We start from the raw sequence: 26,181 nt of genomic DNA, 5'->3' as shown, positions 1-26,181 counted from the left end.
TTACCACTGACCAATCGATAGATAATTCTGAGTTTGAGAAAATCACTGTGAAGTAATCGCGAACCTAAGAACATCAGACAAGACTGGTTGAAAGAAGTTTTCTTCTTGTTTACCTGGCCAGTCTGTGACATATCAGTGACTTTTACATGTAAACGGCCTGCAATGTTGTTAAACTCATTATACTTCTTCCAACAACGTGAATGTATGCCTTGTTATGGGTTGTTTCTAGCATTGCTATTTGGTTGCTATTGTAGCTATTTACTATGGTGTTGCGAGCGACTGCTAGCATTACTAGGTGGTTACTACCATTGTTATTTGGTTGCTACTGTTGCTATGGTGTTGTGGGTGGTTGCTAGCATCTGGTTGTTAGAGCATTTGCTTGCTGTTTGCTATGGTGTTGTGAGTGGTAGCAGTGCTTCTTGTTGTGGTTGATTTGTTGGTGGTTGCTTTTGTGTGGGTGGTTGGTAGCACATTGCTAACTGCTTTCTGTGTTGTTGGCAGTGGTTGCTAGCATTGCTAGCTGGTTTACTAAAGTTGTCGGTGGTTGTTAGAGTACTGCTCATTGAGTGTTGTGGATGGTTGTCAGGGCTTTATTAGGAGGTTGCTAGCATTGCTAGTTGCTATGGTGTTGTGGGTGGCTGCTAGGGTGTTACTAGGTGGTTGCTAGAATGTTGTGGGTTGTTTTTAACATCTTTTAAGTGGTTTGCTAACATTGTTAGCTAATTGCTTGAATGTTAATAGTAATGCGAGAAACCACCCAGACCATTTAAAAAAAACACCTATTAACATTCAAGCAATTAGCTAACAATGTTAGCAACCACTTAAAAGATGTTAAAAACAACTACTTTGTTTAGCCTTCCAAAAGAGGGGACAATTAGAAAACAGTGGTTAAGCTTTATTTATAACACTGTTCCAGAACAGTACAACCCAAATATTCCACTCTGTGCTACGCATTTTTCAGCACCTGTCTATGTTTCTAGCATGTTTCTAGCACCTGGGAGAGCACAAAAGCTGATTCTAAAAAGTGGGGCAATTCCATCTTTGCAAGTACAGTCTGGCAGGGTTGCCAACTCTCACGCATTTGGCGTGAGACACACGCTTTCAGGCTCTGTCTCACGGTCTCAGTCTGCCCAACTTAATCTCACACCAAATTGCCAAACCTGCTTTTGATATTAAACAATGCTAAGCTTTTACATTTTTTTTAAGTTTTAATGTGAAATTCAAACAATAAATAGCGTTTTGGTGCTAGTGTGGCATAATGTTAAAGCCAGAGGCGTTGAAAAAAGGAGTTGCAACATGCTCTCATCTCCCGGCGACGCGCGCGCGGTCACGTGGTTCATGGAGTGCTCAATATTCTAGCGCTGTGTCAATACATTTGAATGGCTTAAGCCAGGGGTGTCCAATCTTGATCCTGGAGGGCCACTGTCCTGCAAAGTTTAGCTCCAACCCCAATTAAACACACCTGAACCAGTTAATCAAGGTCTTACTAAGGATACTAGAAACTTATAGGCAGGTGTGTTGAGGCAAGTTGGAGCTAAACCCTGCCGCGCAGTGGCCCTCCAGGACCGAGTTTGGACACCCCTGGCTTAAGCGGATACACAACGGTTTCACTATACAGATGTTTGCATCAAGTCTTGGTAAAAAGTACAGCATAGTGTGCATTGATTATTAAGTCAACCAAATTTACAGGATTGTTTTATTATGGAGAGTGATAGATACATTTTGCATTTTAATAAATATTTAGATATGATCAAACACTAGATTTCTTTAAATGTGAAATTTTAAAACGTTAATAACTTGCATCCTAATTTTTTAATGATCAGGGGCGTCGGACTGGGGGTAAAACCAGTACTTATTACCTGAGCCCTAAGGGCAGAGAGGCCCTTGAAAAGCCTGGAATATATTTTAACATGGAAAATGGGGGCCCATCAGGACTGCCTATGCATAGGGCCCAGCATTTTGTGCTACGCCCCTGTTAATGATACTTATATAAGCATACACAAGTGAATATTAATGAATGCGAGCACATATAATTTAACCCAAGAAACGTTTAAAATAGTGCTACGGCAATCTTATTTTTCCTTATATATACAGTAGGCTATATTGGCTTACATAAGAATTGATACTGAATCAAGATCGAAATCGATATCGCAAAAGCAAAATCGATATGGCAAAGTTGATCGATAAGCTTGGTCATCTTTTTTCTAGATCAAATTCTGGTTTGAATTGATAAGGTACGACTGACATTATCAGCTATCAATATTGCTTTGCTTCGGGAGCTGATGTTCCACATATGGTAAGGAGCGTGACATTTCCGTCAGACACTTAAGGTATTCGGACCAATCACAATGCACTAGATCGCTGGCCAATCAGAGCACACTGTGCTTTTCAGAACGATGAGCTTTGTAAAAATCGACGCATTTTCAGAAAGGAGGGGCATAGAGGAGCAACAATAGTGCACTGTATGTGTGCCTTAAACCACGTAAACTCATTTGCATTGCATTAAACCAAATACAAAAAAATAATGTTCTTTTTAGAACCGTCATACGACTCCTTTAAACAAATCTAACCCTAAATATTAAATTTATGGGACAGAAAAATCCCTGAAACTAGTTGAACAGTGTGATTTAAGCATTATGTGAAATTGGTTAGCAGTGAGCAGCACATTTGGACTGAGGCTGTGCTGCGCTCATTGTTTAGTAGAGCAACGACCCACCTGCTGCTATTGATAATGAGCTCTAATCGGCTTATGCGTTTGAAATCTCTCCTGCCCTTCCCTATCTATTTACAGAGGAGGTGGGCTTAAGGTTTTACGTTTGGAGGGTGGCGAGATTGACCTCAATCAAACTAGGTTTAGCGCAACCTTGGCATGAGAATGTGGGTCTGTATAAATAGTCTCATAAATGTCTGGATCGTGCATCATTCTCAGGTGCAAGTTAAAGGGTAATTGTATCCATAATGTGGCCATAGCCTGTTCTCAAGGCCTCATTTGAAGTATAAAAAAATCAGCCATATTCTCTGCTGTGAAGAGATAGCCTATTATCTTTCAGATATGGACGTTTCTACTCCTCACTACCCTATTCTGAACTGAGGCAGGGTCACAGGGTCACAGGCAGTCCTGCCTTGACATTTTGAGCGGCTGCCCATGGTTTCATCAGTCTGACCGGGATAAGCAAACTGTGAAGGAAGCTTGACTAAATCATGACTTCTATCGGTGATACCGGAGCACCCACCGCTCACCCCTCCCTTTCGAAGCACATAGAAGCTACGGTGGCCGACGCAGGCAGGACAAAGATGTTGTCGTCTGAGACAGCAGAGAGTAGCTAGCGCTCTGTAGAGCAGTTTGTCCGTTTAGTGCTACTGTAGAAACATGGCGGTGCAAAATGGTGACTTCATTGTAAGGGGACATTCTAAAGTAATAAAAACATAACAGTTCATTAGGTCTTTAAACACCACTGAAAACATAGTTATGTATATTATATTGCATTTCTGTCAATAGATCCTCATAAATACTACACACTGCACCTTTAATAGTTCTGCTCTTATTAATCTAAACTTTTTGTGAGCTTATTGCATTTGAACAAATTTTAGTTAATTTATTTTATGTTGGATATGGAATATCAGTTATTTATTTAGATTCGTTGGGTAACAAATATAGCTTTTTAAGAAAAAAATATTAATACAGAGACAATGAATTGCATTTTTGATACAGTATTTCAGACCTTTTAAAAAAAATAAAAAATAAAACATATTTAATGAATTCTTACAAAATCAGGGTAATTTTGTAATACATCAAATAATTTAGCAAATGTTTCAATTTATTTCCCTTAATAATAGTTACCTTACTTATTTCCTAGGATGGATCATCATTCACGCTACATTCACTGATCATGAGGGTGGCATCTCTCATCTTTCTCAATGAAAGAAAGGTCATTCTATACTAATTGAATACTTGATTGTTTTGTGCCTGTTGTAATGAGAGATGTGTAGAGAGCTTGAACTCCAGTTTTTAAAAAGTTCCACCTTTCAACCTCTATGCTCTTATAAAAATTACCCAGACACAGCTGTCTCCTCCAAAGAATAATTTTCCTCAAACCCTTTGAGAGGCAAGCAAAGTAATTTGTTACCAGCGAGCAAATTAGACATTTATAATTACTTTCTGCTTTCAGCAGTGCAATTTTCTTACTGCCAACCCAAATTCAGCTTCAACATATTACAAAAATATTACTTTTATGAGTTCTGAAGAAGGTCTTTCAGTGTAATATACAGATACAATTTGCGTATTAAGAGTATGTTTATGTGTCTGTTCTGCAATACACACAAATAAGAAATAAAATAAGACAAATTAAAGATTAAAAGTTCTTTATAGGATGTTTGAAAGCTGGATAAGTCATAAATCCAAAATAAACAAACTGTAATCTCCATTTTCTCATATTAATCTGAAAGCTATTTTTAAGCAGTTAAAAAGCAAATGATAAACATGGTTAGATATAATCAGAATAATAATAATATGTTTAAGGGCCATATATAATCAATGAATGTAGATGTACGTATTTTAAAACAGATTGATTAGAAATGTGAAATGTGATCTTATATTGACCATAAAGGCCCTACTGAAAAATCCAGCTTTATCCAGCATGAATTCCATGTTGGTCCAGCCTGGTTTATGCTGGTTAGAGCTGCTATAGTGCTGGTCTATCATGCTATCATGCTGTTCTCTAGGAAAACTGAGCTGGTGTAGCTGGTGCTAGAAACTGAGCTGGTGTAGCTGGTCCACCAGCCCTCCCACTTCCCATGCTGGAAACCGTCTAAGGTTACGTATGTAACCTCTGTTCCCTGAGAACAGGGAACGAGCGCTGCGTCTAGCTGACGCTATGGGGAACGCCCTCGGCGTGACTGGTGTCTGAAGCTACTATCGAATCACGGCAAAGTCTTTGACCGACGTCAGCCCATGACGTCATCAACTTGCGACCCGGAAGTATAAAAGGGCGCCGTGCCAACACATACACATCTTCTCGTCTGAAGGGACTGTATGGCAGATAGGCCCTGAAGCATGGCAACACGACGCAGCGCTCGTTCCCTGTTCTCAGGGAACAGAGGTTACATACGTAACCTTAGACGTTCCCTTTCGAAAGGGAACTCTCGCTGCGTCTAGCTGACGCTATGGGGAACGATATACCAACGCCGCCATGCTGAGGGGAGTGTCTGCCCATTGGCAGTGACAACTGTCAACTCAAGTAATTCATAGAAAAACCTGAGCGATTCCCCCTCAGGTCCTGGGCTGACAGTGACAGCACTCCCTACGGTCATAGCCCAAGCTATACAACTAAACGGAACCCTAACGCACTGCGTGGAGTTCCATCTAGACCGCTCGAAGGCCCGGGACCACTACTTCCAATGAAGGGGTCCCTTCAAGGGAATGTGGCTAGGGGACCCGAAGGAACCCCAGCCAGTCACTACTCGGGAAAAAGTTCTCCCGAGTGCCACCAGGGAGGCCTGACCTGGTGCCCTAAGTGTTATGGACACTTCGGTTTAGCCAACCCTGTCTGTTCAAAACAGAGCCTCTGGATGGTGCCCAAAGGGCGTCCAAGCTAAGGGACTGAAACACAGGCAGTCTTACTTAGCCCGGAACTCAGAGACGGGTTATCCAAGAGAGCAACACTCAGCGTAGTGCTTTTCAACCCTTGCTATCGAGGGGAGTCTGCCTGCTCAAATCAAGGATCTACCAGGTGCTTGTGTTTCAAAGCAGTAGGGAGGCCGAAAGGGCCTAAGGACTGATCTAACAGGGAGGCCTCATGAGAGGCCTACGACCGTCTGACCAGGCTCAGGCGGCTGAGGACTCATAGACGACCCTCATTGAGGGGAGCAGCTGAGCCTGCCTGGCGAGTAACCTCCAGCTATAGGCCCAACTACCACAAGTTCTCACAGAGAACTGGTAATCAAAGTGCCTAGCTCAGGAACTTCAACTTCAAGGAGGCCCTGTGGGCCTACTACTTGATAGCGGGTATTCCAGGGAGGCCTATAGAGGCCTACTACCTAACCGCAAGCCATGCTGGAAACCCAAGCATCCAGGCTCGGGACTCCGTCCTCAGGGAGGCCTTAGTGAGGCCTACTACCTGACAGCAATACCGCCTGCTGAGGTTACCCTTGTTTTCTCAAGGAGGCCTAATGGAGGCCTACTACTTGACAGTCAAGCTACGCAAGCTAGTCGGGCATCCTGTTTAAGGAACCCGTCCTCAAGGGAGGCCTATTAAGGCCTACTACCTGATAACCAGCCTTTAGGGAGGCCTGGAGAGGCCTACTACCTGATTGCAATATGTGCTAAATGACTGGGTCCCAGGAACACCTTAGGGAGGCCTGATGGGGCCTACTACCTCGTTCGAGTGACCAACATCTGGGACTCGACAGTCAAGCTACGCAGGCTTTTCGAGCATCCTGATTAAGGAACTCGCCCTCAAGGGAGGCCTATTAAGGCCTACTACCTGATAAGCAGCCTTTAGGGAGGCCTGGAGAGGCCTGCTACCTGTTTGCAATGCGTGCTAACTGTTTCAGATGACTGGACCCCAGGAACACCTCAGGGAGGCCTGATGAGGCCTACTACCTTGTTCGAGTCAGGGAGGCCTATTAAGGCCTAGAATTAACAGCAGGCTTTCAGGGAGGCCTGATGAGGCCTACAACCTGCCTCTGAGAGCGACCACAATCTGGGAACTCACCCTCAGGAAAGCCTAGTAAGGTCTTAGAGTTAACAGCAGGCCTTTCAGGGAGGCCTGATGAGGCCTACAACCTGCTTCTGGTAGTGATCACAACCTGAGAGCTCACCCTCAAGGAGGCCTAGTAAGGCCTTACACCTACCAGCGGGCCTTCGGGGAGGCCTGATGAGGCCTACAACCTGATAGCCTCCAGGCTAGCTGTCCTGATGCGCACATCGGTACATACCTCCAGTGAGGCCTGTTTGAGGCCTTCCAACTGATAATGCGCCTTGTTCAAGAGGCCTACTGAGGCCTACAATTGACAGCCGACCTTCAGGAGAGCGTATTTACCCCTATTTAACCTGATAGCCAGCTAGGCTAGTAGTACCTTGATGCTTAAGCATTGTCACCTGCCTTACTAGAGGCCTGATAAGGCCTACCACTGTCACCGTTTACTCTTGAGAACGGTGCAATCCTTCCTGCTAACTGGGACAGCCATATTTGAAAAATGTGGGTTGTAGTAATATTAGACCCTACGGCTCGTTTTCATGGAGGCCTGCTGAGGCCTAACACATGATAGCTACCCATTACTATGGGGACCCGTTCCAGGGAGGCTTGTACGAGTTTCGCAAAAAACGAGAAATAACTGCCAGACAAACAAACTGACTGCTATTAAAACCAACGACTCTCAATGAGAGGAGGCCTCCGATCTAAGTACAACAAAAAGGTGACGGTGCCTCAGCAACGCGCCTCCTTCATCCACATACCAACTGACGCCGTAGCGCTCAGTTGTAACAGAGACAAACTAATCCAACCTGCAGTGGCTTAGGGAACCGAAGACACATAGTAACCCTAGGCGGTAGACAAACACTACATTCTATCAGAAAAGTGTGCTACCGCCTAGTAATCCGCAAACATTTCAAAGAAAAGAGCGGCGGCCTAAACACTACTCTCAAAATGAGAGGAGGCCCATCTTCTGATAACCATAAGCGGTGGCCTATCTGGCACCATCTTGACCAACCAGGGAAAGCCAACACACGCTCACAAACATAGCCCAGATAATGGTGCTGTGTTAAAGCCTAACTAAGCAGGGGAATAGACAGTTCTCTCTGATGAATACCCAACTCTATACAGGAACCTGGGGTCTGTAAGAAATACATATTTTTAGTATAACACACAAAAATGACCACTCTCACCTGCGGCATGCTGAGCGAAGACTCATTGTGCGGTTCTCACCACCATGTTCTACCGCCCTTGAATGCCTGAAAGGGGCGTTCTCACTGAGCAAGTCCGGGCGGGCCATCCGAACATAGTTCTACTCACCATAGGCCCGCCTCAGGCCTGATGTAAGAAGCGCCTGGGTAAAAGTCATAAAAAGACATTAAAAAGGAAAAAGGAGAGGGCTATGATGTAATCGCCCTCAAGGGAAGTGATCCATCACCAACGCCTTCGTTGAGAACGTTTGTCCTGGATCACCTCCCTTAGATCCTTTTTCCCGCGGGAATCCCATCTCCTCTGTACCCTGCTCCTCCAAGGAGGGGGGGGGGGGGCATGAGAGGAGACGCTAGCACTCTGGTCCTGCCTACGGTCCTCAGACCGTGAAGGACCAGGTCCCGCCTGCCTGGGTGGGGGCGCGGATCTCCGTGGTATGCATGTTTTATTCTTAAATGCCGCTGAGCGCGCCTTCGCCTCCCTGAACTTTCCAACCACCGCCTCCACGGAGGTGCCGAAAAGTTCAGTTGGCGAAACCGGCGAATCGAAGAGAAAACCCTTTTCTCTCTCCCCGATATCAGCCAGGCCCAACCACAGATGCCTCTCCGTAACCACCATAGCCGCCATAGAGCGGCCGATAGCAGCAGCAGTCTGCTTGGTTGCCCGGAGAGACAGATCTGTGGTGCGGCGCAGCTCAGCAACCGCCTCAGGGGACAGCCCGGCCCCCTGGTCGAGATCCTCCAGTAGGTCCGCCTGGTACGCCTGAAACACCGCCATGGTGTGAAAAGCAGCACCAGCCTGACCCGCTGCCGTGTATGCACCTGCCATTAAAGCACAACGTGATTTAGAAAGGCAGAGTTTGAGCTCTTCAGTGTTGATGCCCACGAAATGCGAGAAAAGTTCGCAAACTTACCTCGCCAGTCGGTAGCCTCAACACATATCCATATTCCCCTATCCCCTCGACATCAGCGAAGTTAAAACGCTGATGTTGATGAACATTGGGTAGAATATGGATTCTTCCATGCCCTCTCGATCTCTGTAAGAAGATCAAGAAGGAATGGAAGGCTCATCTGAGCTGATGGTTTATGGCCAAGGAGAAATCGATCGTGCAATTTATCACGAGCGATCTCTCCTCTAACGCGCCAACATGGCAGCAGCAGCCTGCCCGCAGCACGTTCCATAACATTCATCAGCTCAGCATACACGGTCAAGGTGGCTGAGAGGATTCATACCACTCTACCCAGCCATCCCTAAGAGCACTTGCTGTTTAGTCTCGTTAGCCGCCAGATCGTCGCGACGATCGGCGAGCTGCATCTGAGAACCCATGATGTATGCCAACGCTCAGCCTCAGCTTGAGCGGGACAGCATCATCCAGTCCCAGATGCCAAACTTTCTTCCCTCAGGAAAAAAAAGCCAGACTAGAGTGGAACGATCTCAGATTGAAAACCGCTCACACTCACACACAAACAACTTCAAATGAACTTGACTGTGCATGCTCTTGATCCCAGGCAGTAAAAACACACTCGTGTGTATTAATAATTGAATTTGTTTTACCTTAACTCGTATAGCAGTTCAAACAGACAGTCCCTGAAGACGAGAAAGATGTGTATGTGTTGGCACGGCGCCCTTTTATACTTCCGGGTCGCACGTTGATGACGTCATGGGCTGACGTCGGTCAAAGACTTTGCCGTGATTCGATAGTAGCTTCAGACACCAGTCACGCCGAGGGCGTTCCCCATAGCGTCAGCTAGACGCAGCGAGAGTTCCCTTTCGAAAGGGAACAGCAACTGGGGGGTCATAATATTATTGAATGTATTAGAAGAACAAAGTTGTGAAGGTGGATATATTCGTCCTGTGACAGTAGAGAAGTGATAGGAGAACACATTGGGCTCTTTTACTGCTGCTGTTCTCTCTCCAGGACTCCAATTTCCTCTGAAAGACCAGTCAATCTTCACAGGTTCTGATTGGGTGGTAGTATTTGTGCAAGAATAGTTTTCTTTTTTGGAAGCTTGGACCTTGTTTATTTACATTAACTTTTCTCAGTCAGTGTAACAGAAAATAGGCCCTATTTTACCGATCTGAGCACATGGTCTGAAACGCATGGCGCCGGTGCACTTAGGGCATGTCCGAATCCACTTTTGCTGGTTTAACGACAGGAAAAAAGCAGTCGGCGGTCCAAAAGGGATGTACATAGTCTCGTCTTAAGTCATGGGTGTGTTTTGGGCGTAACGTGCAATAAACTAATCAGAGTCTCATCTCCCATTCCCTTTGAAAGCCAGTTGCATTTTCACCATGGCGGATTTGCTATTTACATGGTGGAATTTGCAAGCAGAAAGACTGAACGCTTCTCCAGAGAGGAATCCTTTTATTTTTAATATTTAAAAATGTTTGTGTGCTGCTGCGCATCCCTGTGTGTGTAATAAGCAGAGTGTATGCGTGTTGTGCACCCGCCTATAGGTGCACATTACTAACGTGGCCTTTAAATAACACAAAAATACTGCGCTATTGACTTTAGACCAGGTTTTTGCTGATCAATGGTACAGTCAAATAGCAATTAGCAACGCGCCAACAATGCGCCTGAACACACCTTGTTTTCAGACCAGCACACCCATGAGCGAACAGATGGGTGCGAGTGCATTTGCTATTTAAAACAATGTGGTGTTGGACGTGAAAATGATAACTGCGTTGGGCTGAAAGTCGCATTGCTGCGGGTGTATTATAGTGCCCAAATTTCAAACCTCTTAGTCTGATCATAAGTTAACTTATATTTTGAAATTATGGGACATAAATAACATAAAAACTTAATTGAAATGCTATGGTTTCAATAGTATTATGGGTGTACTTTTAGTCTTAGAAGAAAATGTTCGGTAACACTTTAGAACACTGTTCCATCATAAATGACTACAGGAGTTGAATGTGTAGTTCACTATTAGCTAATAAATAACTACTATTTTTTCATAACTCGCAAAGGACGATTAAGAACTACTATATATACAGGTTCATAATTAATGTAATTAATGTATAATTAATTCTAAAGTAAAGATTATGGTAACCTAATGACTCAAGTATTACAAAATCCTTCTGAAGGAATTACTAATTATTTTGCATATAGGCCTATTCTACAGTGAAAAGCATGATAGCTCTCTAGTAATAACTGAAATCATTGTAAGCTTTTGAGATTTTTGTAAGGTTTTGGAAAGTAATGACTCATGTGTTACTACATCCATCTAAAGGAATGAGTAAACAATATTATAAAGTGAAGATCATGCCATTACCATCCAAAACCTTACAAAAACCTCAAAATCTTACAATGACTTAGTAATATAGAGTTATCACATTTTTCACTTCAGAATACTGATCCAAATAATTAGTAATTCCTTCTGAAGGATTTGATAATACTTGAGTCAATAAATTACCATGATCTTCACTTTAGAATTAATTATGCATTGTGCTTTATTCATATTAACAATGAACCATATAGTAGTTCTTAGTTGTCCTCTGGTATGAAAAAACTTGTAGTTAAGAGTGCTATATTACTTACTAATTAGTTAATCAGTTTCTTGTTTGTTAGTTGTTACTAGAGTGTTAATAATGTGTTACTCATTTGTTCCAGTCTAGTTATTCATTAATGATGGAACTGCATTCTAAAGGTGTTACCATTTAGTTCTAATGAACTAATTTAATTTTTATTTAATTTTAATTGTATGAATTAAACAGCTCATAAACATGTTGTATCACTAGAAAAAATCTAAATAATATGTTGAACATGAAAGTATTATGCAATCATGTAAGACATTTCTCCTTACCTTTTTGGCATAAAGTGAACCCCAGGGCTCTATTGGAACCTTTTTCTTTCTAAGAGTGTATAATTTGAGTCGTCAACCAGGTACAACTCACTGCTCCTGTTCATTGTAGTCATGTAATTGTAAAAAACTGTAAGCATTACAGTGAACTTATCTATTTCTACACTTAATATGGGTATAGTGCATTAAAGAACTTTCAAGGCACTTGACATGTGATTAACACATCACATTGTCTCTGTCTTTCTTTCTCTTGTACTGTTCTTGTACAGTTGCTCTTGTTCTCTATTCTGCATGTCACTGTGTCGACCTTGTCAAAGATTTGCATGTGCGAAACCATCTCTAGAGTATTAGATGTGCAGTAGCAGTAGATGTGACCTTGCTGTGCTCAATGTTATCAGCTCATGTTTGAAAGATGTGCCTATAAACTCAACATCCTATCGACTTTTTTTTGGTCGATATTCAGTATTGCATACATAAGGGATAATGTCCTGTCAGCCAGCCAACGTGTTTTCATCTGTTTTATTAAGTTCTCTTTCATCAAGCTCTTTGTGTTATTAGTTCCTTGTTGTTCTGAGCAAATATTCACTGAGCGAAAGGGTTAAAATAATGTTAGGTCTTAATTTGAGGAATGTTACTTTTTTATATAAAAAAATGGGGGAAATCTTGTAGTAAAATAACTTATTAAAGTGCCACTATTATGCTATTTTAAAGGTTCGTAATTTTATTTTCGAGGTCACTTATTTATTAATGTATTTTCGGCTTCCCTTTTCTTCAATGGAAGATAGTGAAGGGTCGTTGTCCATCTTTTTTTACAGTCTATGGTCTGTGTGATAACATTTCATTCACAGGTTTATAAGAAATACGTTGTATGCCTTAAGATCATTTAATGAGATAAGACTGCATTTTTATTGTCTTTTCTTTTCCAGAGGCTGCACAGATGTGCTGTGCTGTGTGCTCTTCATCATTGTCATCCTTGGCTACATTGCACTGGGCACTGTGGGTAAGAACTGCATCCGCTTTCTTACTGTAGGAACTTACTGTAATCATTTATTTAGTGAGATAAACAGCATGAGCCAGGCTAGATCATGAAAGTATCATAAGACCCATCATGTAAGCAAATATATGTGACCCATGCTGGCAAAATGAGTCTGACTAATTACAAGCAACAGGAAAAACAAGTGAAAAATGACATTTGGTTTCACAAAAATGTGTTCAGTAAGCCCTCGTCTAGTGTTCCCAATGCTCCAAATAGTGATTGAACATCTAAAGTGCGCGTTTTCTGAGAGGTGTGCCTTCCTAAATCATGAAAAATATCCTTTTTGGAGAGTATTCACACACACATTATCTGTTCTGTCTTTAATGAATATTTTGTGAATTTGTGTTTTTGCAGATTTCCCATTCATTTCCTATGGTCGGTCATTTATGACTGAAGACAATGAACGCTACTTTTTTTTTACGACCAATTGGCATGCTCGAATCATGACCCCAATTTTTTTGTGTTTACATACCTAATGCAAAAAAAAAAGTCACCAAGTTTCATGTCATTCCGATGAAGCTGTGATTTTTAGCATTTCAAAACAGAAAATTTTCCGGTAAGAAATGACCGAAGAGCACCAGAGGGTTAATATATAGGCTGTCTGTCTCATTAATGTTAATCAAACAACTGTGGTATCATGGGCAAAAAATATGTGGTTTCGTGGGAATATATATTTTTCCTATAGATATGGGTTTTGACTTGGTGTGTGCCAAATTTGGTGATATTACCAGGGATTTTAAGGTATTGTTGCTTGGTGATGTTGTTTTGGAACTAGATTTTTTGCTGACTCTATTGACTTCAAACAGGTGTAGCTCAGTCATTTTTGTCTGATTCCACAGAGAACAAATCATACATCATTTGGAAGTTTTTTTAATAGAGAATGAAAATAACAATAACTCATGTTTGGAAATTTGCTCATTGTGACTCTTTTTGCCAGCATGGGTCTCATATGTTCCATGGTAACAGGTGCAATATATAATGATTATTTCAAAAATGAGACAACCTATTTAAGTTTTTTTTTTTTTTTGAAGGATTATGTTGTAAGCTAATTTAGCATCTATGACTGAATGCCAATAAGGGCTTATTTCCTGTGACACTGGCTGAATAATTAATTAGTATCATCATTGATTGACGACTACTGAACGTTGATTTGTATAGTTTTTTTAAACTGTCCCGTTGTGTGTAGATAATGATTGCACAAGCTTACAAAGGGCTACGTGGAAAAAGTGTCTCTCTTTTTATGTTTGGGAAGCTACTTTGAAATTGAAGTTAGCCAGGATGCTCATTATAAAAACTTGTTGAAAATAGATACACTACAAACTACTACTACAAAAATAACTAACTGAATATACACTGAACAAAAGGTACATGATTTAATCTTGTACATCACTCCCACATGAATCTATTAAGTTAAACAAACATAATTTGTTCATGTAACTTCAACATCATGGAATGAAGTCATTTTAAGTGACCCAATCAAGTAGTCTCAAAGTGAATTTTAAATGGCTACCTGACATGATTCAAGCATTCTATTTCATTTATTCATTCATCCAATTCAATTTTATATATTTTAAATTCACACAACTGAATTATAATACTACACTAGTTGACAAACCTTAAGCTACCAATAGCACATCTGTATCAGTCCACAGCCTAAGCAAATGCTCCACTCTCCACTCTGAATTGTTTTAATAATTCCAACATATCTGAATGATAAACACAATTACACACTATCAAGTCTCCCCCTTTTCTCATCTTGCTCAAAAGTACATAAATTAACACCTTTACATATAAAATAACAACATTTACACCCTCTTGATGTAGCCATATGCAAAGCATGCTGGGGATTGACAAGCCCCGTCCAGTTTCAGCAACACAAACCATTAATCTCAACACAAACAGATGAAGTAAACTTAAATTTTACATATATTTAAGTGTATTGAACATAATCAAATTAAGTTAGGACAAAATGTATAGCAATTGTGTTGCTTTAGCTCATTTTAATTGAGCAATTTGAAAAAGCAGCAAAAATTATATTTTTTTCAGTGTATTTTAACTGATAAATTAAAAAAACGTATTAATTGGCTCAAAAATGAGAATCTCAAATAGGTAGTTAATACTAAATACAACTAATAAAACTAGTTGAAGCAAGTCACTTTTCCATCTCGATTTCCCAACACAACATTTGAGAGAGATATTTTAAGAGAGCATGTTTTGTTATACCCTCACCTGGCCATAAATACAATGTGAAATAAATAACAAAATCGCAATGTGGCATTTCCGATGTAATGATTGTAAAGGTCATGCCACACCACTTCCAGTGGGAAAGAAATTTCTTGTTACTTGAAAAGCTACATTGTTTTGAAAACACTACTGGCATGCTGCTAAATATGTTATAGCCTATGTTACAGTCAGTGGTGTGTGGTGGTGTTTTAAAATGAGGAGACAAAGTCCTCATATATATACTGTCACGATCGTAGACTCCATGACCTCCCTCAGTGGGCGCCAGAGGGCGCCCTCACCCGAATACTGACTTTCCCTTACGAACTCCAATTCCCATGATACATTCCTGCTTTGATTCCACACTCACCTGTAATCACTGATCACACACGCACCTACTCCTTGTTCTCAATCCTCATTAAAAACCCCACTCACATTACAACCATTGCGAAGTCTTGAGTTACTGTTGTGATCATTTCTGAGCGTTATCTGTGTATTCTGCCTGCCCGTGTTTGACCATATCTGAACTGACCCGATCGCTGTCTGCTGCCTGCCTCTGTACCCTTGCCTGGTTTTTCTACTACGTGTATGCCTGCTCTTCTCCATTGTCTTTGCCCGTGCCTGACCCTTGCCTGTCGACGATTCTCTCAAATAAACCCTGTTGCAAAATGGACCTGACTGATTCTGATGATTCGCGACAGAAGACTTCGCCACCACAAGGTCCAGCGACAATGTCTTCACTAACTGCTGCGCTCGCTACCCAGGCTGGCCAGCTCGCCGCTCATCACCATCAATTAAACCGCCTTACCTCGCTGACGGAAGAGTTGGTGAAAGCCGTCCAGTCACTGCAAACTCCCGCTCCAGTCCCAGCTCCGGTGCCAACGCCTCCTCCTCGCCCCACCGAGGCTCAATCCACCGCGAGTGCGAGTCCCCGTCTCTCGCTCCCGGAGAAGTTCGGTGGAGAACCGGGTAAATGCAAGGGCTTCATTCTACAATGCTCGCTCTTCATTGATCAGCAACCCGAGCTCCATTCCACCGAGGCGGGGAAGATCGCCTTTGTGTGCTCTCTACTCACCGGGAGAGCACTTGACTGGATCACAGCGGTGTGGCGAACAGATGGCACTGCCTTCCCCACTTTTGAGGTGTTCCTCCAACAGTTTCGGGAGGTCTTTGAACACTCTAAGGAGGGCAAGGGAGCTGGCGATCGACTCCTAGAGTTAACTCAGAGCCGTTTCACCGCCGTCGAATATGCGCTCACGTTCCGAAGGCTGTCTGCTCAGACGGACTGGTCCCATGACGCATTGAAGGTGATCTTTCGAAGAGGTTTGAGTCACGAGTTGCAAGCGGAGCTGGCCTGTCGTGATGAGGGGAGAGGGTTAGATCAGTTAATTCACCTGGCCATCCAGATCGACAATCTAATGCGGTCTCGTCGTGCGAGCAATCGCTCCGTCTCTACCTCTCGCTCTCCTCCTGTTCCCCGAGGCTCCGCCCCCGCGCCTGCTGACGAAACCGAGCCCATGCAAGTAAATGCCTCTCATTTAACCTGGGAGGAGAGAGAAAGACGGAGGTCTCAGAATCTGTGCCTGTACTGTGGGGGGGCTGATCATTTCCTCAGCACATGTCCTTCTCGACCTCCTCCAAGAAAATTGAAACCGGTGAGTCTGCCTGTTGATGCCCTTAATCCCAATTCTTGTGTATCTGTGGCCCTCATACTCACTGTTAATGGCCACGTAATCACCACTTATGCCCTGATTGACTCTGGAGCCGCCGGAAACTTTATTTCGCAAGATTTTGCTCTGCAGAACAGTATTACTCTGATCCGTTACCTCTCTCCTCTTGCAGTTGAAGCCGTCGATGGGCGGCCGTTAGGCTCCGGCCACATATCTCACATCACCCAAGAGATCAGCATGCGGACGGGAGCCCTCCATGTGGAAACCATCCAATTTTATGTTCTTCATGCCCCCCACACACCAGTCATCCTGGGTCTGCCCTGGCTCCGTAAGCATGATCCCCACATTCAGTGGGCGACCAATCAAATTGTCTGCAGGGGCAAATCCTGCCATTCCTCCTGTCTCACCTCTGTCAAACCACTGCCAGTCCGAAGAGTCACCACTCCCGGGGAAGGAACTGTGATAGATCGTCTCCCCACCGCATATCAAGACCTGGCCGAAGCTTTCAGTAAAGCGAAGGCCTCCAAGCTTCCTCCTCACCGCATTCACGACTGTTCCATTGACCTGGTACCCGGCTCCACGCCCCCTAAGGGCCGCATATTCCCTCTCTCCCAACCAGAGACAGAGTCTATGACGAAGTACATTGAGGAGGAGCTCGCGAAGGGCTTCATCCGACCCTCAATGTCTCCGGCGTCAGCTGGGTTTTTCTTCGTCCAGAAGAAGGACGGCAGTCTTCGACCCTGTATTGACCGCACCATCAAGTTTCGCTACCCGCTTCCCCTAGTGCCCGCAGCCCTAGAATTACTCCGTACAGCGAAGTTTTACATAGAAGTTTCTACATCTTGTCCCAACGGCAGGGGTCTCCACGGCAGGGGTCTCCACCCAAACTATACCCCTGCGCGTTTTACTCCAGGAAACTCAACGCCGCAGAGAGAAACTATGACGTGGGAGATCGTGAGCTCCTGGCTATGAAGGCCGCCTTCGAGGAATGGCGGCACTGGTTGGAGGGGGCCACACATCCCTTTACGGTACTCACCGATCATAAGAACTTGGAGTACCTCCGCACTGCCAAGAGGTTAAACCCCAGACAAGCCCGCTGGTCCCTCTTCTTTACTCGCTTCCAGTTCACGGTCACCTATCGCCCCGGATCCAAGAACATGAAAGCCGATGCCCTGTCCCGGCAGTGCGACCCTGAACCTACCACCCAGGCTCCCGAAACTGTCCTGGGGCCCGACCTCATCATCTGTCCCATCCAGTGGGATATCGAAACCGAGCTTGAACAGGCCAATGCTCAAGAAGAAACCCCACCAGCATGTCCGCCTCACAGGGTCTTCGTCCCCGAAGTGCTCCGCTAGCAGGTCCTGGAACACGTTCACTCTCTCCCCAGTTCTGGGCATCCAGGAATCACGGCCACCATTCAACTCCTCCAGAACCGCTACTGGTGGCCAACCTTGGCCCAGGACACTACAAGATACATCCAACAGTGCCAGGTCTGCAACACCCAAAAGTCCTCCCGCCTATTACCCGCTGGTCTGCTCCACCCTCTCCCTGTACCACAACGCCCATGGTCCCACATTGCCATCGATTTCGTTACCGACTTGCCCGTCTCCAATGGCCACACCACCATTCTCACGGTCGTGGACCGATTCTCCAAGGCCTGTCGCCTCATCCCGCTAGCAAAGCTACCCACCGCTCTACAAACAGCAGAGCACCTCTGTAACCTAGTGTTCAGGTTTTACGGCCTGCCTGAGGATATTGTCTCTGATAGAGGACCTCAATTCACCTCCCGAGGTGAACGACCGCAGACTCCATGACCTCCCTCAGAGGGCGCCCTCGCCCGAATACTGACTTTCCCTTACGAACTCCAATTCCCATGATACATTCCTGCTCTGATTCCACACTCACCTGTAATCACTGATCACACACGCACCTGCTCCTTGTTCTCAATCCTCATAAAAACCCCACTCACATTACAATCATTGCGAAGTCTTGAGTTACTGTTGTGATCATTTCTGAGCGTTATCTGTGTATTCTGCATGCCCGTGTTTGACCATATCTGAACTGACCCGATCGCTATCTGCTGCCTGCCTCTGTACCCTTGCCTGGTTTTTCTACTACGTGTATGCCTGCTCTTCTCCATTGTCTTTGCCCATGCCTGACCCTTGCCTGTCGACGATTCTCTTAAATAAACCCTGTTGCAAAATGGACCTGACTGATTCTGATGAATCGCGACATATACACTCACCTAAAGGATTATTAGGAACACCTGTTCAATTTCTCATTAATGCAATTATCTAATCAACCAGTCACATGGCAGTTGCTTAAATGCATTTAGGGATGTGGTCCTGGTCAAGACAATCTCCTGAACTCCAAACTGAATGTCAGAATGGGAAAGAAAGGTGATTTAAGCATTTTTGAGCGTGGCATGGTTGTTGGTGCCAGACGGGCCGGTCTGAGTATTTCACAATCTGCTCAGTTACTGGAATTTTCACACACAACCATTTCTAGGGTTTACAAAGAATGGTGTGAAAAGGGAAAAACATCCAGTATGCGGCAGTCCTGTGGGCGAAAATGCCTTGTTGATGCTAGAGGTCAGAGGAGAATGGGCCGACTGATTCAAGCTGATATAAGAGCAACTTTGACTGAAATAACCACTCGTTACAACCGAGGTATGCAGCAAAGCATTTGTGAAGCCACAACACGCACAACCTTGAGGCGGATGGGCTACAACAGCAGAAGACCCCACCGGGAACCCCTCATCTCCACTACAAATAGGAAAAAGAGGCTACAATTTGCACAAGCTCACCAAAATTGGACAGTTGAAGACTGGAAAAATGTTGCCTGGTCTGATGAGTCTCGATTTCGGTTGAGACATTCAGATGGTAGAGTCAGAATTTGGCGTAAACAGAATGAGAACATGGATCCATCATGCCTTGTTACCACTGTGCAGGCTGGTGCAGGTGTAATGGTGTTGGGGGTGTTCTTGGCACACTTTAGGCCCCTTAGTGCCAATTGGGCAATTGGCCACGGCCTACCTGAGCATTGTTTCTGACCATGTCCATCCCTTTATGACCACCATGTACCCATCCTCTGATGGCTACTTCCAGCAGGATAATGCACCATGTCACAAAGCTCCAATCATTTCAAATTGGTTTCTTGAACATGACAATGAGTTCACTGTACTAAAATGGCCCCCACAGTCACCAGATCTCAACCCAATAGAGCATCTTTGGGATGTGGTGGAACTGGAGCTCCGTGCCCTGGCTGTGTATCCCACAAATCTCCATCAACTGCAAGATGCTATCCTATCAATATGGGCCAACATTTCTCAAGAATGCTTTCAGCACCTTGTTGAATCAATGCCACGTAGGATTAAGGCAGTTCTGAAGGCGAAAGGGGGTCAAACACAGTATTAGTATGGTGTTCCTAATAATCCTTTAGGTGAGTGTATATATATATATATATATATATATATATATATATATATATATATATATATATATATATATATATATATATATATATATATATATATATATATATATAGTAAAGCCAAGTAGGCTATAATTTCATCAAGGTAGTGTTTTTACGCATTTTTACATTTATTCCAAAATAATAACTTAAATAAGGCAGTAACAATTTAATGAATATATTATGATTTGTTAATGTTCAGCTTTTCTTTTTAATAGTCAACTTATTTTCAACAGTCATCAAGGTTGTACACACTGGTCACAGACAGGAAGATGTAGGGTGAATTCATGGTGATTGGGACACTTTTTGACATTGTGATTTCCAAAAAGCGGATTGCTCACTAAAACACCTACAGTCATCTTGGTTTCGGGCCATTCCAAGTTTGATTATGACGTGACAAAGCGGTGATATGTAGTTGTTTACTTACTTCTTAATTAGTGCTGTTAGTTAAACGCGTTATTAACGACGTTAACGCAAACCTATTTTAACGGCGTCAATTTTTTTATCGCAAGATTAACGTTCTTTTTGGTCTAACAAACTTTGTAGTTTTTTCACATGCTGTTGCAACAACTAGTAACGTTAGAAAAACTACAACACCACTCCGGATGTAGCTAGACCGGAAACAAAACATTAGGCACGCTGCGGCTGCCCGCACTCGTTTGGGCCATTAAAAGATTAGACGTGGATGGCAAGCGTGAGACGCCGAAATGAGAAACGTATTAAGCCATGGTTTAACTCAGGGGTCTTCAACTAAAAGTGCTTGTCTTGAGCGCTGCTTTCTGCTCTGATGGTGCATTCACACCAGACGCGAATGAAGCGTTTTGCGCGAGTGATTTAAGTCAATGCAAAGACGCAAATAGACATTCTGCGGCGCGGATTAAGCGGCGTGCATGTCGCGTCATTCGCGTCCGGTGTGAACGCACCATCAGTCTCTTCTTCACTGCATGCTTGACCGCGCGTCTGGGTCTGAACGTAGACGTAGTAACAATGAGCATTGCAACGTTAACTGTTTCATTACGTCAAAAGGCTTCGCGGTCCGGATTCGGACCGGAGTCCGCTAGTTGGCGACCCCTGGTTTAACTGCACTATAGGCGGAGTCCTAGTTTACCTTGCATGTGCACTTTGTAATTTTATTTTGTATCACCCTGTTTTGATCCCTTAGAAAGGGCTGTTGAAGGGGCTGTTTGTGCAACAAAGTATTTGTTTCACCCTTTTATTGATGGGCAGTGTTACATTGTGTGAGCGATTATTTGCTCCAAGTGAGAATGTTGGTGTGAAATCGAACACTAAAGTATGCCAATGTTGTTTTCAATAAAACAAACATTTGAACAAAGCAAGCCGATCCACTTTTCTATGTTGAGAAGAGCATTAAAATAAGAAAAAATAATGGGACAAAAAGAAATCAAGGGACATTTAGAATAAATAAAAATGTGCGATTAATTGTGATTAATTCTGAGTTAACTATGACATTAATGCGATTAATCGTGATTAAATATTTTAATCGTTTGACAGCACTATTCTTAATTAGTCTTCGCATTAACGCCATTCATTCAGTTCGATTCTAGAATGTGCATGAAAACAAGAGGCGTGATTTAACGTACAAACCAATCATATCCAAATATAACCCATCATATACAATCATAGTGCGATCATTGAGCCATTGCCTCCTATCACATGACTTTTCCCTATTAATTTTAATTACCCCTCACAAAACATGCTTTAGGGGCTCTGTTTTAAATCAAGGGGGACCGAGGATGCGCGCCTCCTGCTGTAACCCTACCTGTCGCTGTTGGACAGTGTTACTATATAAAAACGAATTACTTCTACACATTTTAATGTCACATTTTGTAATATTCCCATTGGTTTAGTTTTGTTTTGTTTTGCTATGTCGATTATTTTCTCATCTAGTTTTTTTTTTTTTTGAGGATGGCACTGCCTCCCTTGCCTCCTCGGAGGAAACGCCCCTGGTTACAGTATACAGTGGTGGACAAAATTATTAGAACACACTTGGCATCTGGTAGTCGTCTTATTGGGCATGGATTTATTTTCCAAGAGGACAATGACCAGAAACATTCTTCAAACTATTGCCGGAATTACCTGCGGCGGAAGGAATCTGCTGGAACATTGAAAATGATGGACTGGCCCCCTCAAAGTCCGGACCTCTACCCCATCGAGCACATTTGGAAAATAAACTGGACAGATCTATTGTACAGTCAAAAGAAAGCCTTTGGCTTCAGTTGCAGAAGGCATGGGATAACATTAGTGTTGAAGTTCTCAGAGGAAATATATTGACACTATGCCAGAGAGATGTGCTGCTGCAATTGCTGCAAAAGGTGGACATACCAAATATTAAAGTCAAAAGTGGATGAAAACAGTACGACACTTCATCTGCTATTTGATATATGTTTTGGAGGCAAAAAAAGGTACATATTTTCGGATCTGTCAGGTGTTCTAATAATTTTGGCCACCACCGTATATGTTACTATAGTTAGTTTCTCCCCAAATCTTAATGAAGGTAGAACCTCTGGCTGGTTGGCATAACTGCTCTATAGAGTGTGGTGGTTTTAATTATCTAGTGATTAAAACACTGATCTGCAGGGTCAGAAAACAACATGAGAACCTTTGATCAGATGAGGCGTCTTCCTCTAATTCTGAACCACTGTGGTTCTCAAGAGAAAACCCAGCTTTAACAAGAACCCCATAGACTGCAGATGAATTAACATCCAACATATAAAGATGCTAAAGTGGGTGTTCGGTACATAAAAGACCGGAAAAGAGATAGAAAGAGAAGGAAAGAGAGAGCGTCTCTCTTTCTGAGGAATATTTTTGAGAATGAAGAGCAAAGTCTGTGCATTCCTTGTCAGCTCCTCTGATGTAAGATCATACATGAATATTTTATGGTGTTCAACTCCACCAGGAGCTCCTCCACAGTTCTTCCCTCCACTTCAAAGCGTGGCTAAAGTTAACGCTACTGCTAATACTACTCTGCGCACTTCTTACTGTGGAGAAGCTGATGCAAGAAGAATTGCCACAGGGATGGCTTTGTTCTATTAGCATATACTGTTTGTTTCAAGGACAAAAAGTCCTTGGGACTGGGTTCAGAAATGTTATAATTTCGTCACATCAAACGACTTTGATCCTCATTGACATGAGCACGCTGAGGGATCATCCTGGGAGATGTACTGATATCAAGCACATGATTGTACTGTACATCCGGACCTTGGTGCTGATGGCCACGCTGACACACACATGCCCTCACAGCAAATGCTGATCGCGTTTCAAGTGCAGAAGTGATAAACGAGGGGCATGGAGAGCTCTTGTTTGAAAACCCCTCACATATATGCCCGCTAGTTTCACAGCGTGATGTTCCTGCTGGAAGAGGAAATGAGTCACTTTGAAGGCTTGCTCTAGATGTAGGGCGCGGCTCCACCAGAGATGAGATAAGTACAGTGGCGTGACTTTTAACTAAGGCCATACTGTTTCTTCAAGCTTTCAAATTACCGTGATATGACTGACAAAGTTTTACTACTAGTTGAAACAAGTCAAGATATTTGTGATGATCAGCCATTTTTGTTTAGGTTTTTGTTTCTGTTTTTTTGTGTACTTTTTCCTGTGTTATTTGTTTTTGTTGTTGAGTTGTTCTTTTTTCTTGTTTTAATCTGTTTTGTGTTGGGTTTTGTCTTTTGTTTTTATGGGTTTTTTTAGAGATACATTTTAGGATATGAGATAAGTTTGAGATGACTAATAAAACGTCAAAAACTTAGCGATGATCAGCAGTTATTGTTTAATTGTTTGTTCTGTTTTGCTGCTTTTTTGTGTTTCTTTTGTTGTTTTTTATTTGGTTGATTTGTTGAGTTTTCTTTTGTTTTTTGTTTTGCTTTTTTGTTTTCTTCTGAATTTGTTTCTAATTTTGTTTTTTCAGTGTTTTCTTTTGTTTTGTTTTTTGTGTTTTTTCTTCTGACTTTATTGTGTATTTTGTGTTTTTTTGAGAGATACATTTTAGGCTCCACGTGACAAGTTTGAAATAAATAATACAACTTTTTGAATTTAAAAACAAAACTTTTTTGTTCTGTTCGTTTTTTGTTTTCTTTTGGTTTGTTTTTTGTTTAGCTTTTTTGTGTTTCTTTTTTATTTCTTTTTTATTTGGTTAATTTTTTTGTTTTCTTTAGTTTTTTTAGTTTTGCTTTTTGTGTATTCTTCTGAATTTGTTTTGATTTGTGTTTTATCTGTTTTCTTTAGTTTTTTCTTCTTCTTTTTTTACATTTACATCCGGCAGTTATGATATAAGTTTGAAATAACTAATAAAACTTTTTTTAAACAAGTCAAAATCTTAGCGATGATCAGCAGGTATTGTTTTGTTTGTTTATTTTGTTTTGTTCTGTTCTGTTTTTGGTTTTCTTTTGGTTTGTTTTTTGGTTTTCCTTTTTTGTATTTATTAAGTCAAAATCTTAGCGATGATCAGCAGTAATTGTTTTGTTGTTTATTTTGTTCTGTTCCGTTTGGGTTTTCGTTTGTTGTTTTTTTGTGTTTCTTTTGTTGTTGTTTCTATCTGAATTAATTAATTTATTTCAGTTTTCTTTTGTTATTTGTGTTTTCTTCTGGCTTTGTTTTGTGTCTTTTGTTTCTTTGAGAGAGATTTTAGGCTCCACCAGATATGAGATAAGTACAGTGGCGTCTGTGTTTAACTAAGGTTGTTCTGTTTCTCAATGAACACAATGAAACAGCCAACCCAACAGCAGACAAGTCAAGCCGTACCTCCATTGAATGTGAACGCCTCATATCCTGATTCACAATCTGCAAAGTGCTCCATCACTCAGATCCCTCCATGAACAGCATGTAGCACGGTGGTCTAGCCTCATTTTGCAGGGTCTGTGCAGACACTAATGGGAAGCAATAATGCTATTACTTCGTATTGCCCCTGGCAGAAGAATGATGTCACCCTGTAAGAGCTGCCCGCCCCCCAAAAAAAGACCACTCAAATCTCTTTCTGCTACAGGCAAAAGATGAAATCACCAATGACATCATCCTCTAGACACACTGTCTCGTGACCGTTATAGTCTCAAATGTTCAGCTCCGGGTGCAGAAAACGATGTTGCTCATTGTGGTTACTGCATCTTAATGTATATTGGAGTATAAAGAGCTTCGCTTTGAAATATTCATATAAGCTGAACTTTGCTACTATAGTATTTTTTTGTATGCATGTACTAGCACTTTTTTGGAGGCCAAAGTTGTTATTGCATGCAGCTTAACTCTAGCATTAAAGCGAGGCATTGTGGTGCGAATCTCATTTCACAGCTCTGTGAAATGCTGCTCTAATAGCCTTTGCTCAGCAGGTGACTTCACATGGATGGAGCTGTAGCATGCAGAGTTTTTGAGTTGTTTTTTAGTTTCATTCAGAATCATTTTCAGATGACAGAAATCGTTTTGCCTTGTGAGGAGAGAAATTGCATCTTTAGTACCTTATGTAGCGGCCTGTATAATGTGGATGGCTATTACGTTAACTGATGGTTCTATGTATTACCATTTTATTTTATTAAGAGACTGTATTTGTCATGAAAATTTGCTGTGAAATAGCATTTATGCACCTAAATATTATGCAAAATCACAGATGTGGCACTCATTGTACAGTAGTTTAATTTTGCTTCATATCTAAATCAAAGAGATTTCAAACAGACTTTGATACTAGGTTGTTTCTGTAGTGACTTTGTCCTAAAATAGGACTGGAATCAATTATTCTACAGTTATACTCAAATGGATTTAATCATCCTGAGCAATACTGTCAAAAAAGGTTCTCTTAAGTCATTAATATGCGCTCATGAGATAGATGCATTTGATAGCTGCTTACTTTATAGGTCCCTCAAGTGAAATGTTGTGCTGTACATACACACAGTGCTGTTATATGCCGGTCTGCTACAATCAAATACAGCTTTATGCAACCAAAGTGTAGACTTAGAGGGGCATTTGAGCTGTTTTTGGGCTGTAGACTCTTTTATTTCACTGATGACAATTCAATACTTCATTATACAGTATGATCGCTGTAAAGATCATTTGGGAATTGTTTTCCGCTTGAATTAATTCAT

At 42.3% G+C, this 26,181-nt stretch overlaps 1 protein-coding gene across 3 annotated transcripts in view; it reads left to right on the top strand.

The window, feature by feature from the left end:
- slc44a5a (solute carrier family 44 member 5a) overlaps positions 1–26,181 on the top strand; it is a 141,020-nt gene that overhangs the window by 90,525 nt on the left and 24,314 nt on the right. For all 3 annotated transcript variants that reach the window (XM_079818568.1, XM_079818566.1, XM_079818567.1), the window contains exon 3: positions 12,631–12,704. In XM_079818568.1, the coding sequence (XP_079674694.1) occupies positions 12,631–12,704 (74 nt within the window). The remainder of the gene's footprint in view (positions 1–12,630; positions 12,705–26,181) is intronic.

This window comes from Gobio gobio (genome assembly GCF_949357685.1).
Source record: "Gobio gobio genome assembly, chromosome: 6".
Taxonomy (NCBI): Eukaryota; Metazoa; Chordata; class Actinopteri; order Cypriniformes; family Gobionidae; genus Gobio; species Gobio gobio.
This window is presented reverse-complemented; position numbering and strand designations above follow the sequence as displayed.